At 40.0% G+C, this 17,143-nt stretch overlaps 1 protein-coding gene across 1 annotated transcript in view; it reads left to right on the top strand.

Annotated features, from left to right (window-relative positions):
• Positions 1–1,004: 1,004 nt before the first annotated feature.
• The window catches only part of UNK (unk zinc finger), a 37,556-nt gene continuing 21,417 nt past the window's right edge, over positions 1,005–17,143 (top strand). Inside the window, exons 1-10 of the mRNA XM_015819073.1 lie at positions 1,005–1,083; positions 3,499–3,754; positions 5,981–6,157; positions 7,844–7,974; positions 8,106–8,241; positions 9,953–10,070; positions 12,193–12,277; positions 13,839–13,981; positions 15,059–15,106; positions 15,667–15,867. Coding sequence (XP_015674559.1) covers positions 1,005–1,083; positions 3,499–3,754; positions 5,981–6,157; positions 7,844–7,974; positions 8,106–8,241; positions 9,953–10,070; positions 12,193–12,277; positions 13,839–13,981; positions 15,059–15,106; positions 15,667–15,867 — 1,374 coding nt within the window. The remainder of the gene's footprint in view (positions 1,084–3,498; positions 3,755–5,980; positions 6,158–7,843; positions 7,975–8,105; positions 8,242–9,952; positions 10,071–12,192; positions 12,278–13,838; positions 13,982–15,058; positions 15,107–15,666; positions 15,868–17,143) is intronic.

The following is a 17,143-nucleotide window of genomic DNA, read 5'->3' as shown; positions in this document are numbered from 1 at the left end:
CAAAGAGCCTCTTTAGATCTAGTAGAATATAGAAACTTGGAACAGTTCTGCAAATACTGCATACATCTTGTTTAGATTTCTATAGAAAGCAGTTTACCTGATATATAGTTTGACATTATTTTCCTTTTTCCTGTTCACATTTGATAAAGCCATGTCATTTGATTATATGAAATGGCATACTAGCTTTGTGATTTAATATTTGATTATGTTTAATCATATCAAGAGTCTAAGGAAGTTGTCTTATTTGGGTGGGGCTTAGAGCCTTACTAAGCAATTTATTTACTGTAGGACGAGTGGCTCATCCGTGAACATATCTTGTAATGTTCACACTGGAATGCCTCTAGTTATGTCCATATTTACACATACATTATTTCTTACTTTAAATTTAGACCTGGATCATGATGATGATGATGGCCAAGCTTAATTTGCATTGTTGAGCTTTATTGACTGGCTGTTCCTATGTAAAGTTTGTTAATCCTTTGGGAATAGGTTGCTGATGTAAGAATTATTTTTCATTTGCAATAAAGGTAGTATACATTATTACATGATGTAAATACTGCAATATGCTTGCTTGTTTCCCTGCTTTAGTTCAAGCAATATTTTAGATGCTTTTTTTAAAAAAAAACATGTAATTAGTATCGATAAAAACCATTGCAAATAAAGATGTTCTAATTCTGGTGGTTAATAATGAATGTGGAATATTAAGACTCCAGCCAAATGTTCAAAAACAAAACTGTTCCCTTGTGTTGAGCAGACAAAACTGTTTATAGAATGCTGTACATTCAGAAAACCCTTGATTTTTGACAGCATAGGTAATCCTTGAGTTACAACAGCAATTGTAAAGCACAACATCATGTGACTCCATCGCTTAATGACAGCAATCCTGGCACTCGCAGTTGCTGTCATAACCCCAGCTTGTGTGGGTTGTTAAGCGGGGAAAAAGCAGTGGGAGGGTGCAGGTGCCATGGGAGAGGTGGAGGTGCTGGAGGCAGGCACTAGAGAGCATGGGCAGGTCAGCAGAAGCTGCAAGGGGGCTGGCAGAGGCTCAGGTGGGTCAGCAGAGGCTGCTGGGCGTGACCTCAGGTGGGTCAGCAAAGGATTCAAGAGAGCAAGGCACACATACACTATGGCAGGGCTTTTCAACCTTTTTCAACCTGGTGGTACTCGGATGTTGCCATATCTTAAAAGTGGTACAATGGGTGACATTGTACCACTTTTAAGATATGGCAACATCCGAGTACCACCAGTCGCCTAGCAAGGTGTCAAAAACTTGATGACGCCCCCCCAAAAAAGGGAAAAAGTGATAAAGTACAGGTAGTCCACGACTTACAACAGTTCGCTTAGTGACTGTTCGAAGTTACAATGGCACTGAAAAAAGTGCCCCCCAAGGCACAGCCGAGCAAGACACCTGCCTGCCCGCCCGGCCGCACTCTTCCTCCCGTCCGAGGTTTTCATTGTTGTGAGCATTTCTGTTGAGGATTGGCAGCGGGGATGGGGTGGGGAGTGTTTGGTTTTTATTCCCCCCCCCGGTCTGCTGGGGGGTTGCAGCGGGTTTTGGTCACTTCACATGACCCTGGGACACTGTGACCATCATAAATATGAATCAGTTGCCAAGCATCTGAATGTAAATCACAAGACTCTGGAGATGCTGCAACATTCCAGCTGATCGGCGCTTCTGGGCTCAGCAGAAGCGTCAGGATCAGCGCCGAGCTCCAGCTGGAGCCTGGCGCTGATCCTGGCACTTCCGCTGAGCCCTGACAGCCTTGCAGCTCCAGCCGTCTCTCACTCAGGCTTGTGCGGTGCTACCACCGGTTCAGCTCATTCCCCTCCCCCACTACCACTTTTCTAGGATGCTCACGTACCACCTGCCAGATGCCAATGTACCACAGGTGGTACCCGTACCACTGGTTGAAAAGCCCTGCACTATGGAGTGTAGATGGACGGGGTTACTATGAAGTACCAGATTCCTGGAAACTTGCACTCTGTAACAAGCTCCTCAGGAGAAAAAGCAGTGGGAGCAACTTACTAGGGCAACTTGCAAACTTCCCTGCTGGCTTCCCCATTGATTTTGCTTGTGGGAAGCTAGATGGGAAGATTGCAAATGGCAATCACACGATGTGGCTCGCTGCGATGTAATCGTGAGCCAAGCATCTGAGTGTGTAATCATATGACTGCGATGACTGGAATTTCAAGGAATAGTCACAAACCCACTTTTTCAGTACTGCTGTAACTTTGACCTGTCGTTGAATGAATAGACTAAGTCGAGGACTATCTGTAATCTTTTAGTGCTTGCAATTAATTGCATTCATTTAAAAGCCATGTGCTAATAAGTATTTGAGAATCCGGAATTATTAAATCAGAATAGTGCAGATGGACTCGAGCTTTTAAATTCTTCAGTTTACATTATGTTAGTAAACATTGAAGCAATGCCTCTTCAATTGGTTTACGCTTTGTTTTTTAAATAACCTGCCCAGTTTCCTAAGAAAATTCAAATGTTTTGAGTAAACAAAGATGTATTCCTGTACCATGAATGCATATGTTTGCTCACACATACATCAAAGCAAAATTGTATAGAACTGTGTCTAAAATAGGGGTATTCTGCTACAAGTGTAGGATTCCCAGTGAAGCTTAAAATAGATGGAATTTCAGGCTATGAGCCATCTACCTCATTTGGACCAGTTCTTACTTCTCTAGTTTCTTCACTGCCTTCCAGCAAAACTAAATAATATAAGTGGAAAGGCCTGGAAAGCAACAGGGGTTAACAAACAATATCAAATGAAATATGAAAGCAGACACAGAAGTTTCCTTTTCTAGCATTATCATGTAGTTTTTAAAAATTAATCTACCTTTCCTTATAATAAATCAAAACATTTTCTTGCTTTCTTCTGAATCTCATTTCATATTCTTGAGCTAGGGTAGGGCAGGCAGTTTGCATACTGCCCTACTCTACCTTGGCACCAAAGTAAATGCTCCAGTATCAGACCTGGCATCTTTTCTGCTCCTGCAAAATATACTCTTGAGTATTATGAGGACAGTGAGAACTTCAACTGGTAGAAATACTTGATGCCTTTCCTTACTCTTCTCATATAGTGCAAGTTTCCACTTTTTAAACTGTAGACTTATTAGTAATTAATGCAAAAAAGTTATATAAACTATCTGCCTTTTCTTTATTTCTTGATTCTTTTGCTCTGGTATCCATTTGACAGCATGTAGCTGCCACAAAGATGGTAATCTAATTTAACTCATCTGAAACAAGATCCAAGAATGTAGAAATTAAACTGAGTGTTTTATTGCTCAACTCAACTGGTTTCCTTGTGGGAAGTAAAAGGCAAATGGAAATACACCAAATTGGGGAAGAAGTTTTGATTGCTAAGAAGAGAATAAATAATTTATTCACCCCTGCCATATGTTTGCCCAGCTTTTTTGTGAATATATTTAAATTTCAAACTTAAACAAGAAGGGTAGAATGATTTGGTGTGAATCTGTTGTGGGGCTCAGTTGAGCTGTCCGGCTGTAGCTCAAGCCAGTCTCTTTCTCTTTGCAGATACCTGAAGGAATTCCGCACAGAGCAGTGTCCCCTGTTTGTGCAGCACAAATGTACTCAGCACAGGCCCTATACATGCTTCCATTGGCACTTTGTTAACCAGCGTCGTCGCCGATCTATCCGCCGTCGGGATGGCACCTTTAACTACAGTCCTGACATTTACTGCACCAAATATGATGAGACCACAGGGATCTGCCCTGAAGGAGATGAGTAAGTTACTCAAGGCTGTCTCTTATTTGACCTGACGGAAAGTCCAGCCTGCATTAACAGAGGAAAATTCATCAATTCCAGCTTTTAAAATCTTGCAGAAGAGCTTATCAAGAATGTGGAAAAAGCTATAGTTCCTCCCAAAGTCAAAGCTTTATTTCAAAGTTTTGTGCTCTGGAATAATTCTAGAAAAATTAGTGAGATTTATCATAAAGTATTTGTTTAGAGGATTGAATCCTTATATACAGTAAAACCTCTGAAAGTTGACCACCCAAGAGACTGGACAAAAGTGGTCAACATACGGAACAACTGTACTGATATGTAGACATGCCTCATTTTATTGTAAAGCTTTTATTATAGAATGTCATACAGAAACATACATAATGAAAACACAGGAAAATCATTCATCAATACTGTATTACACAAAATCAAAGTGTGATCATTCTTTCTGAAAAAAAAAAGTCAATTTTAGTCTGTTTCTTACTCTCTTTATGAAGTTAAGCGGAGAAAGCACTCTCAATGCTGGCTATACCACTCAGCATACCTGGGCATTTTTGCAGGGCAAATGACTCCCGAAAGTAAGGCCTACACCAACAATAAGCCTTAGTTTGATTTTTGGAGGGTGGGCCTAATATAAGCCCTATCCCAAAAATAAGCACTAGTTTGGGGGCGAGGCACACAACTAAAAATCAAGCTAGGGTGGGGATGTGGTTGTGGAGCTGCCCCACCTGTCCCGCACCCACTTACGTTACAGCCAGGCCTCTCCTTGCTGGCCCACTTCTTCTGAGGCCTCTTCTGCAGCCAGGCCTGCATTTCTCAGTCACAGGGCTTTCCGGAAGACCTGTGCAGCCAAGAACTGAGCTATGGATTCAATCCATAGCTCGGTTCTTCAAGACCTCAGCAGCCGAGTACCAAGGTATGGATTGAATCCCTAGCTCAGTACTCAGCTGCCTAGGCCTTCTGGAAAGGCCTGCTGCAAAATGCAGGCCCGAATGCAGCTGCAGAACTTCAGCCCCAGAAGAAGTGGACCAGCTGGGTGGGGCTGTTGGTGCCTACCCCGAAAATAAGACCTGGTGCCTCTTTTGGAAGGAAAAAAAAAGACCCGGTCTTATTTTCGGGGAAACACGGTATCTGCAATTTCTGTGTCCTCCTCACTTAATTCTTCTGCTTTGTCAGTTGCTTCCAGCACTTTTCCACAGGGTTGTACCTCGGTCAATACTGATTGGAAAATTGCTTCTGGGTCAGGGTTTTGCTTCAGCAGACAGATCATAGGTTTGTGCTTTAGGAATGACCCACTGCAGAAGCTGAGTTCGGTAATGCATTTTGAATGTTTTGGTTATGCCTTGGTCGAATGGTTGAATTTTTGATGTAGTGTTTGGAGGCAAAAATTTCAGTTTCATGTTTACAAGATGATTCACTTTGGGATGACTAGGACAATTGCCCACTACAAGGAGAATGGACAATTTCTTCTTCTTCATTTCTTGGTCCACTCCTCAAATAGAGCACCAGTCATCCATGCAGATTTGTTAGATTTCCAGGTGGCGGGAATATCTTTGGGCTGCAGGTTCTTGAATGAGCAAGGCTTTACCGAAGGTTTATAGCTTCTCTCCGTTTAAGCTAGCACACAGCAGAATTCTTAAAAAGTTCTTTAGAAAGTTTTCCACTCCTACATTTGTCACCCCTCGTAATGAGGCTCCTGTCAGGCATTGCCTTGAAAAAGAGTCCACACTCGTCAGCGTTAAAGATGTCATCATATTTACTGCCGAATCAAAGTCAAAAATATTGTATTCTTTGATATTCTTCTGGAAAGAAATTCATTACTACCAATTCTACATTTCACTTTTCTTGCCCTTGGTGCAGACTGGACTCAGCTGGTCAAGTTATAGAGAGTAACTTAATATTATTTATCAAGGTCCAGGTTGCCAAGATACAACTTACAGAGGCGGTCAATATAGAGAGGTTGGCTTTCTATTGTGTACATATAGTGTGTGTCTGGTCTATAAAAATTAGGTCAACTTAGGGAGGTGGTCAATGTAAGGAGGTGGTCAGCTATGGAAGTTTTACTGCATGTCCTTAATTTACAAATGGAATTATTTTCAGAAGGAAAAATGCTGGATTTCTCAACCCTGTTGACTGTTCATCTAAAAGGATTTTGAATTTTTTTGGTTAGAAAGCATGTTTGAGATTTTAAGTTTTTGTGAGCTCTTTCTTTTCCCCCCTCCTCCTTAGGTGTCCATTCCTGCATAGAACTACCGGTGATACAGAACGGCGATATCATCTACGCTACTACAAAACTGGAATCTGCATCCATGAGACTGATTCAAAAGGAAATTGCACCAAGAATGGCCTTCATTGTGCTTTTGCTCATGGGCCACATGACCTACGTTCTCCAGTTTATGATATCAGGTTAGTAGGGAATAAATTCTGTGATATTTACTTGCTGAATCTAAATGGAAATCCTGGAATGTAAAATGCTAATCAATGCGAAGTTCTTCAACATTAGAAGATTTATTGCTTTTTTGGACTGTCATGCATTGAAAGGTGACTTTAGGTAAAGAGCCTTATGAAAATGGTTATTGTGAATGGAATTAATACAACCCAATGTGCCACATTACAGAATTTAGATAAAATTCAACCATTGCACTGACTATAGGCTTGATAGCAAGTTAGCTAGAGAGATATTGAGCCTCTTTCTGAGGCAAATACTTTTGTACTTTTGTAGATGCCTGACAAGAATCAACTTTCAACCAAAAGAAAGTAAAAGCAATTGTGGATTTGTAAAAATAATATAAGCAACCTAAAGTATATGTAATGGCCAAATTAGATAACTCGTAGTAGGTGCTGGTCTGGGAGTTGTAGGGCTTTTCCCACACCCCTGGTGTTGTGCTTTCCTCGCATTCTCAAGATGGAAAGAACACATACAGATCAAGAAACCACTGCTTCCTTTTTGCTGCACCTCCAAAATGAGAGCAGCAGAGTTTCTGCCCTCTCATGAAGGCAGTTCTGTGGCTGTTGAGGACTGCTATAAAAAGCAGCTTGGAGGTAAGAGCAACTGCAGGAAAGGGGAGTGGAGTAGGGAGGGCAGAGGAACTCTGTCTCTCTAGATTTTTTTCCTTTCCAAGAGGTCTTTACACCTACTGGAAGAGACATAACTGTCACCAGTTTTTCCTCTTCTCTTGGATACTGGAGAGGAGAAAAACTAAGCAGTGGAGGTTACTAGTAGGAATAGCAACTTCATGGAATATGTTCCTACCTGAGCCTAAAAAAGAAAAACAGTTTTGATTGCTTGGCCTGTTTTGTTTTCTCTTAACAGCCCAACTAAAAATGGCCATGGAGCTATAGAGCTCTAAGGCAGAGGTCCCCAACCTTTTGGGCACCAGGGACCAGTTATGTGGAGAGAGGTTTTTCCACAGACCGGAGGGGGTGTAGTTTTGGGTGCTGCCTACATCTTGTGGATGGGGCTTTGCTCGTTTGTGCGGACCAGTTGCTGGCATGCCACGGACTGGTCCACAGACCGGGGGTTGGGTACCCCTGTCCTAAGGCATGCATAGGAAATTGTACTCTGTTTTCCATTGGAAAACATCACTTTTTCCCCAGAACAACAGGTTCGCACTGAGATGGAAGCTCCATGGTAAAAATATACAATACACTCACTAAACAGCACACCATTTTGGCACTAGGTTGAGGCAGATGTGTGAATGAAGCCAAATTACCAAATAACCAAAGGGTTAAGCATTTCTCCCCCATGCACCTCTAATCTGTGAAGAAATGCTTAACCCTTTTTCATTCTCTTCATCCTACTGCTTCTTCCATGATGCAGCCAACAGACACCTGGATCTGAGGGAGAAGAGATACCCAAGGGGAGATAATAAAATCAGGGAAAACAGTTAAGAACTATAAGCTGTGCAAATCACACCCTTTTCCATTGCAATTTTGGCGATGATGTTTTTTTTTCCTAGGCTGCCTTTTACCTCAGCTTTTAGTAGGATTCTCAATATTATTAGAAAGATTTTTTCAAAAAGCCGATAGGCACATATGTTTTTCTTTAAGTATCTGTACCTGCATATTGCTAATTTATCTATGTTCCCTAAGGGAGCTTCAGGCCATGGAAGCTTTGCAGAATGGTCAGACCACATCAGAAAGTGGCATAGAAGGTCAGTCTGCAGTTGCCGCTAGCCATGCTATGATAGAGAAAATACTCAGTGAAGAGCCAAGGTGGCAAGGTAAGTTCCTTGGGGTTTTACACAGTCCTGAATCCAATTATGCTTGAATTAGTCTCTCCTCTAAAAAACAGCCTTGTATAGAAATAAGTATGCTTAGGATTTTAGTTAATTAATTATACTTATCTTCACAGACACAACTTATGTTTTGGGAAACTACAAAACAGAACAATGTAAGAAGCCCCCACGCCTCTGTCGCCAAGGTTATGCCTGCCCTTATTATCATAATAGCAAAGATAGAAGAAGGAGCCCTAGGAAACACAAATACAGGTACAGTGCTTCAAAACCTGGTTATAAGGGGCCCAAGGCTTGACGTTTCCTTCGTTTGGATAGTAACTTCAATCTCAGTGTAATAAATACATCAAGCATGGTGGGAAGACTGTATTTCACATTAAGTAGTTAATTCATGGGTCAGAATTACATCTGTGTAAATGCTGCCATAAGTAAGGGTTAGGGCAGGGCTTTTCAACCTTTTCACCCATTGTACCACTTTTAGAATATGGCAACATGTGAGTACCACCAGTCGCCTAGCAAGGTGTCAAAAACTTGATGACCAAAAAAAAAAAAAGTGATAAAGTACAGGTAGTCCTCGACTTACAACAGTTTGCTTAGTGACTCTTAGAAGTTACAATGGCACTGAAAAAAGTGCCCCCCAAGCCACAGCCGAGCAAGACACCTGCCTGCCCGCCCGGCGGCGCTCTTCCTCCTGTATAAGGTTTTCATTGTTGTGAGCATTTCTGTTGAGGATTGGCAGCAGGGGTGGGGGTGTGTTTGGTTTTTATTCCCCCCGTCTGCTGGGTGGTTGCAGCAGGTTTTGGTCACTTCACATGACCCTGGGACACTGTGACCATCATAAATATGAATCAGTTGCCAAGCATCTGAATATAAATCACAAGACCCTGGAGATGCTACAACATTCCAGCTGATCGGCGCTTCTTCTGGGCTCAGCAGAAGCACCAGGATCAGTGCTGCTTTCCAGCTGATTGGTGCTTCTTCAGGGCTCAGCAGAAGCGCCAGGATCAGCGCCGAGCTCCAGCTGGAGACTGGCGCTGACCCTGGTGCTTCCACTGAGCCCTGACAGCCTCGAAGAAGCTCCGATCAGCTGGAAAGTGGCACTGATCCTGGCGCTTCCGCTGAGCCCTGACAGCCCTGCAGCTCCAGCCATCTCTCGCTCAGGGTTGTGCAGTGTTGCCACCGGTTCAGCTCATTCCCCTCCCCCGCTACCACTTTTCTAGGATGGTTGCGGACCACCTGCCAGGTGCCAATGTACCACAGGTGGTACCTGTACCACTGGTTGAAAAGCCCTGGGTTAGGGTGCATGTGCTTTAAGCCTGTTGCGCTCTATTATGATGTCAGCATGAAAAAGAAAATAACCCTTGTTGCAAAATAAGTTCGCATATAAGTAGGTGGCTTTCAAGTTGTAGTTCTCAGCCTATTGCCACATTGGAGTTACATTCTAAGAATTAATCAGGGAATACTTAACGAGATGCAGCTGTTCTGTTATGATGTTCAGAATATTGTTTCCTCATGAAAACTGGAATGAGCATCAAACCGAATGGCCTCAGAGTGAAGACTTTTTGAAACAGCACTTTTCTGAGAAGTGTATTTCAAGAAAAAACATTATACTTCCTAATCATATGCTGATTAGCAGTTATTTATCTCCTTTCCTTATGTTCCTGCTGCCATAAGCTTTCCTTTTCTAAACATTAAGCACTATTTTGGGGACTGTTTCAGGGCTCAGCTATAACCCAACTACATATTTATAATCTACTTGTCCTTGACCAATTTGAATTAAATAGAAGTGATTTGTATTAGCGTTGTTTGATGAAATGCAATTTGTCCTTCTTGAGGAAGACTAGCAAACAGTAAAGGTACTCCGTGTCAGAAATTCAGCTATACAACTATTGTAGATACGGTTTCTCTGTTTGGCTCAAAAATTATATGACTTTCTAACTCGTTCTTTTTCTACTTATTGCTACAGATCCTCCCCATGCCCTAGCGTGAAACATGGAGATGAGTGGGGAGATCCTAGTAAGTGTGACAATGGAGATGCATGCCAGTACTGTCATACCCGCACAGAGCAACAGTTTCACCCAGAGGTAAAGACTCTTCCTTGTTGGTCATTTACATAGATAAATGCAGAGATTACACAATTTACTGGAGATGATAAACCATACAATACTCATGCTAATTACTGTTTTGATTGTCTCAGAGGATGATTTACACCAGAAACTAGTTGAGAGAATATACCTGACTGTCTTCTTGATGGCTTTTGATACCATCTGGCAAAATTGGGCCTTGAAAACACTGCTCTGCAACAGTTTTGGTCCTTCCCGCCAGAAGGTGCCGCAGGGGGACTATGGTTTGACCTCCTAGAATGTTGACCTATAGTACCCCATAGGACTTGGCTTGTCCTTCTGTGCTGTTTAAAGCTACACAAAACTCCAGAAGGAACTCATTCAGAGCAGGAATGTGTTGATGACAACTTGCTCAATTGATGACAGCCTGCTCAATTGCTCCCTACCTTCTAATTCCAAGATGCAGTTGGTCTCTTTGAAGTTTGCTCATTATGATAATGGACTGGATGATGACAGAGAACAAACCGAAGTTAAATCCAGAAGATGGAGGCACTCTTAATAAGGAAACACTTTGGTTAAGGAGAAAGCTAGACTCTGAGACTGAGGTATTCTGTAGCCTCATGAAGATACAGAGGCTTTACTGTCAGGGAAATTTTTTCTCTTGTGTGCTTCCCAGGCTATGGAATGAGCCCCCTACAATGAGTTGGGTTTTGATTTTAATCTTGTTATGTTTTATATATGAAAGTTTTATTGTGTGTTTGGAAATATAAGGTATAGATGCAATAATATATAAAAAACAAATTCAGTGCATCCTGTTTACAAGCCTTTCTGTTGTTTAGAGATTGTGAAATTGCTTAAAAACTCACTAGAAAGATTTAAGATTGGGCTCCCTGATAAGGGTGCTTCTGAAATATACTAGAGGATTCCAAGTTAAGGAGGACAAGGCAGATTGAAGCAAAGTTTGGTTGGTGGGAAAACAGCTTTCCAAAGGCCACAAAATTTCAGCAATTGAAAACAAAGTTTGTGAGGTGAAATGTCTCACAAGGAGTCAAAAAATAATCAGCTCAGCTGTCCCGGAAAGAAGATGGCATGTGATCATAGTGACATATAGGAACTGTGCCAAAGCCATATGTGGAAGTGCCAGGAGAATATGGCTAGCAATTGGTGGGGCAGTGCATCTGGATTGATTTCCATGTATTTGAAAAGTTTTCTTCCGAATTACTTCTTTTGCTGAAAATGCATTACCTAAACTGAAGTATTGTTCCTGGATAGCTCCATTTGATGGGACAATCTTTGAGTAAATTGCAAAGATAATTAATACCACAGTCCTATATGCACATTTAAGGGTAAGCCGTTAGAGGTTCTGTGTGAATAAGAGTAGATTATGCTATAATTCTGCCCATATGTTATGTATATGCATGCATCACTGGAAATAGTTCTTTAAAGATCTAAGGTACAATTCTGTAGATATTAATTCCAAGCATAGGCTGAGGTTCAGAATTATATGCAGTCCTCAGTCCACCAGAATCCTCAAATTTTTATTTTTAGAATGATTTTTTTTTTTTTTTGCTTTCAAGTTAGTCTTTGATTCCTGGAGACTTCCTGGATAAATCCCTGCAATTTTCCTAGCAATATTTTTAGAAGTGGTTTGCCATTGCCAACTTCTTAGAGCTGGGGGAGAGTGACTGCTCCATGATCACCCGATTAGCTAGAACTAATTAGACTAGAACTAATTAGACTTGAACTCACAGTCATTCAGTTTCTAGCCTGGGGCTTTAAACCATTACACCACAACTGGTTCTTTTTTGGAATGGCAGGCAGGACAAATTATTGGAGTCATATTATCCATATCTAACTGATTGAGTTAATTAAATTATATGAAACTAAAATTATGTTTGTTTTGAATCTATCTATTTTGGGGTTTTTGGGGGGGAATGCTGCCCATCCCAGCATGCTACTCTAAGACCCAACATAGCCTCAGTCTCCACAGATTTATTCAGTCTATATTTAAAGTGCAACCGAAATGTCAAGCTATCTATTATACTTCTTAATACATTTCTCTCTTTCTAAATCCATCATAAGCAGCTGAGTTTGAGCAGCTTCATCTTGTCCCAACTTTTCTTTTTGTTTGTATTTTTCCCAGATCTACAAATCAACAAAATGTAATGATATGCAGCAGTCTGGCAGCTGTCCCAGGGGACCCTTCTGTGCCTTTGCACATGTAGAACGTAGGTGGTCTTCTCTTTATGTAGCAATAATCTGTCTACTGAATGTTATTCTGAGTCTTGTTTAGAGTACAACATTGCTTGCTATATTAAACAAGGCAAGTATAATTTTAAGCAACCAAACTTCCTTCCTCCCTCATAATTAGTCACATAGGGGGGGAAAAACCCAAAAATAATATATAGTGAATTTTATTTCAAACTGCATATATTTTTTTTAGAAAGTAGTCTTCAGTCATCAGATGGTTGATAGCCCTGCGCTTTGTTCTCAAAGCAGAAGTGACACCCAGTGGCTAGTTAAAGATACTGTGAATGCTACTGTGTACTACTTATTTTGAAGTTGTAATTTGCTATTGGTATGATCTAATTCTGATGGAACAAAAGGGGACAAGTTTTTTTTACTATATTGTTTGTCATGCTCTTCCTTCAACTATAAAACAAGGGCACGATGAAGAAAAAAAATGCAATTTTTTTTAAAAAAAACTTTTGACACCGACTGCTTCCCAACAATGAACATATCCATAGTTGCTTTTAGAAATGCCTAGAGCATCCAGATATTATTATTCAGTCATCTGTTTATATTGTCTGTTTTTTTTCTTTCCTTTTTAACAAGGATAATCACTTGAGACAGAAAAACTTGGAACAGAAGCACAAACCTTCAAGAGGTTACTCCCTGAACACCTACTTGCCATCATAGACATGGATGGTTTTTTTCATTCCTAAATGTGCATCGCTTTTTGTACACCCCAAATTCCAGAATTTCAAAATATTATACATCCATGATTTTCAGATTAGGCCTCTTCCTGTCAACCTTTTGCATTGAGAGTAGGATAAAGATTGTCGGCCTTTTCAAACAAGCTATGGTGTAATATATGCAAAGCCAAGATCTCATGAAAGAACTACAGATAGAGCTTGTGTTTTGAGGTTTCAGCTATTTTTAAGCTCAAAAAGAAATAAACAGTCTACTAACTGGTAACCAATTCTGTGATCATATTATGTCCACATTGAAAGATCAATTATTTTTCAGTCATAAATAAAACTGTTTCTAATTTTTGAAAACATACATAATTTCAGGGTTGATTACATTTTTATTTCAATATGAAGCTGCTTTTATATTAAAGTTACCCAGGTGATATGAAAGGAATTTCAGCCAGACCTTTCCAATCTGATTTAGTTAACAATTATTTAAAATGTTTATATTTTATTAGTAGTTGTCTTGAAGGCCGTTTAGGGAGAAAGGTGGAATATACGTTGAATAAAAAATCTTAAGTGTAATAAACTAGGGCAGCATAAAGCCTAATTAAAGCAGCTACTATGAATATGTATCTGCTATTCTTTAAGACTATCGGTATAGGGAAAAAAAGGAAGATGTTACATTCTCTCCCTTAGTCTTATGATGCCTTCTTGTTTTTTCTATAGTGGTTTGTAGATTGCTGCAGCTGGAAGATTAGCCCTTAGAACTAGTGCTAGGCATTGCCTGTTTAACCTTTGCTCTTATAGAGTTGTTTGTGAACCCATTTTTGTAACTGCATTTATCGTGTGGTTTGTTTTGTTCTGTTTCTTATAGAACCTCCACTTAGTGAAGATTTACAGCCAACATCTGCTGTCTCTAGCCCAACGCAAACTGGCCCTGTAATGTACATGCCCTCAGCAGCAGGCGATTCTGTTCCTGTCAGCCCTTCTAGTCCACAAGCCCCAGACCTTAGCAATGTATGTAAAATTGTTACAAAATTCCTCACTGAGCATGTGATACTGCTGTTCTCTCTAAATATAAGTTCTTTCTAGATAGAAGAACATTGCTGACCCTTTTTTGATCCCAAAAGCTTGAGCTTGTCTTTGTGAATAATGGCAACTGCTCCTACGTCATGGGTGTCCAACCTTTTGGCTTGCCTGGGCCACATTGAGTGAAGCGGAATTATGTTGGGATGCAAATGAAACATATAATATCGTTAGTATATATAAATAACAGATAATAATCTTAAAAGTTTATGATCTTGTGAGGCCGCATTATTAGCTGTCTAATAACCTGTATCCAACCTGTCATGGCCCACAGGTTGGATACACCTGTCCTAGTTAAAAGTTTAAAATAAAATAAAATAAAATAGATAAAAGCCAACAGGATCGCCAACATGATTCTGAACGTCCGATAACGGGTATGGCACAAGAAGAAGAAGATAAAAGTTTAGGATTACAGGCTCAGAGCTAGCTCAGCATCTTTATAGCATTTAAATTGCATAAATTATACATTAGTTCTAGTTCAACAGAATCTTGCCACTTTTCAATTGAATAAATCCAACCAATTCTTAGAAGTGATATTGCTACTACCAGGGCTTTTTTTCTCAGAGAAAAGGTGGCGGAACTCAAACCTGGCCACGCCCTCATCAAACCCTAGGACCGCCCCTTTAGAGAACAGGAATGCAAGTAAAATTTGGGAGGGGCTATTTCCGGTGCGGGAGGGGCTATTTCCGGTGCGGCCGGCCCGGAAAAAGGTGCCGGAACGCGGTTCCGCCGCGTTCCGGCTGAAAAAAAGCCCTGGCTACTACCTAGCATAAGTTTTCACCTTGGGGGATTTTGAAGGGTAGATTATAATACTGCATGAGATCTTACACATATCTTAGTCCAAATTTGTATCATAATGTGACACATACTGTACATGTAATATAGCTGACAGAAAAAAATAAAGCTTGTTTTAATTAAAAATATGTCCAAGTGAGTAAACCTGTGTGTCTTCCAGAAATCTGTAGCCCATGTCACATATGATATGTTTCATTTATCTTTGCACTGTAGGTATGGAATAAACCAGGAACTCTACCAACTAGCCCTACTTCTGCTACAGTAAGTATTCTCTCTAGGGGAAGAGGCATTATTTTGAATTGGGGAGCATATTCACTCCATTATTGTGATAAGCATCTCCAAATTGCCTGCTCTCTGAAACAGAAGCAGGACATATTTCATGGGTTTACTTTTTCCGCTGTGAGAATTCGAAACCACTTTAAATATGACAGCATCAATTTACAGTAAGGAATGTACTTGATTTTGCATTAGAAATTTGTATGATATATTGAGATTGTGGCAGTTGATGCAGTATTTGGATCTCTGAAGGTCACAGAAAGCTGTTACAGCATATGAACTACGGAGAACAATCAAAATTGCAGTGAAGATATTCTCATCTTTAATAATATGGCTATGTTGAAAAAAATGCTCAATATTTCTAAGACACTAAGGCAAAATGTAATTATTTGGACTTTTATTAAACTGTGGCTTTGTATATTTCAGTCACTTGGTTGAATTTAGAAGTTAACTACCAGCTGTGGTACAAAGGTAGAGAGTGTTACAATTGCCTGTTACAATCTAATACACAAATTATCATCTTTTTTTCTTCCTGTTTCTATTAGATTCTCTGTAGAAATAGCAGTCTTGGAAGCCCATCTAATTTATGTGGATCCCCTCCTGGTGCAATTGGAAAACCCCATAGTTTGGAAAGCATTGGTTTTCCCACAGATTCAGTAACTAGTGCAAGTAGCTATAAGAAGGCACCTGGATTTGAGCGGGAAGACCTGGTTGGAGCAGAGTACCTAAAGAATTTCAAATGCCAGGTAGGTCTAAAATACTAGAAAAGGATATGGGATGTATGTATGATAAATTGTTATCATTAATGATATGATATATCAACAATATATTAGCTCTGGAACCAATTGTTGATACTTCATGCTAGGTGTGTAGTGCCTGTGGGTGCCTTAACATCTGCCGATAAATCCCTTGGGATCTGCCTGTCCATCCTAACTTTATAAAGCTACATTAATATTAGTTTTTGTTCTATTGCAAGCTGGATGCACTGCAAAATGAAGAGATGCCTTGCAGTATGCTTTTTACTTCCTTGGAATACCTCTTGTTTTCCATAAATAGAAAGCCTTTACATTCCACATGAGCATAGTAGCGTCATTGTTAGAAAATGACTATGATGAATGAATTGAAAGGCATACATTCCTTTGAAGTGTACCCAGGCATTGAGAAAATAGTGTGGCAAACACCTCCCTGTCTCTGCATTGGTGATTGCTATAAAAGTACTAACTTATGTAGATTGGTTTTAGAGCTGACATGCAGTCAAGTAATGCATATATAATTGTTGCAAGGTTCGTGTCATGGATCTCTGTATAGTATTGTGGGAATCCAAGAGGTGCAGGTCATGAAAACATAAGTAAATACAAGCAAGTATAAAGAGGCTTTTGAGGAAGAGATAATGACACTGCTGGAAAGGTTTTGTATTTTAGAGAAAAACAAATCTCAGAAGAATTGAAAGCCTGGGATAGGAGATACTCAGAATAAATTTTATATTTGCTCTATTTAATGTGAGTTAGACTTGGAAGCTTCAGAAATGATTCATAAAATGTACCAAAGTAAAAATTATGCAAATATAAATTAATTTCTTAGATAAGCAAATGAGAATTTATTCAGAATATAGATAGTTCTTGCTTACTGACTGCCTGATTTAATGTCCATTTGAAGTTACAATGGTGGAAATAACATAGCTTTGCAACCAATCCTTGCATTTATGATCATCACAATGCTATTTGTGTGCTTCCCAACTGACTTGCAACAAGCAAAGGTCTTAGAGAAAGTGGAAATAAAATTGTAAGCTGCAGTTATGTAATGTTTTGCTTAATAACCATGTTTATTCACTTAGCGAAGTGAGATTATGAGCCTGTTGCAGTCACATGAAGTTGTACAGCGTCAGAATTGCCAGTCCCAACTAGAGTCACTAAACAAGGACTACCTGTAGAATCAGTATTTCCTTAAAGTTCATTTTTTTGTCCTGAGATCTGTTTTTGATTTTACGTGTACACTAAACCCAATATTACAGAAATACAGCTC

Source organism: Protobothrops mucrosquamatus, unplaced genomic scaffold, assembly GCF_001527695.2.
Source record: "Protobothrops mucrosquamatus isolate PMUCROS unplaced genomic scaffold, P.Mucros_1.0 scaffold_146, whole genome shotgun sequence".
Classification (NCBI taxonomy): Eukaryota; Metazoa; Chordata; class Lepidosauria; order Squamata; family Viperidae; genus Protobothrops; species Protobothrops mucrosquamatus.
The sequence above is the reverse complement of the archived record's forward strand: the minus strand, read 5'-3'. Positions and strand labels throughout refer to the sequence as shown.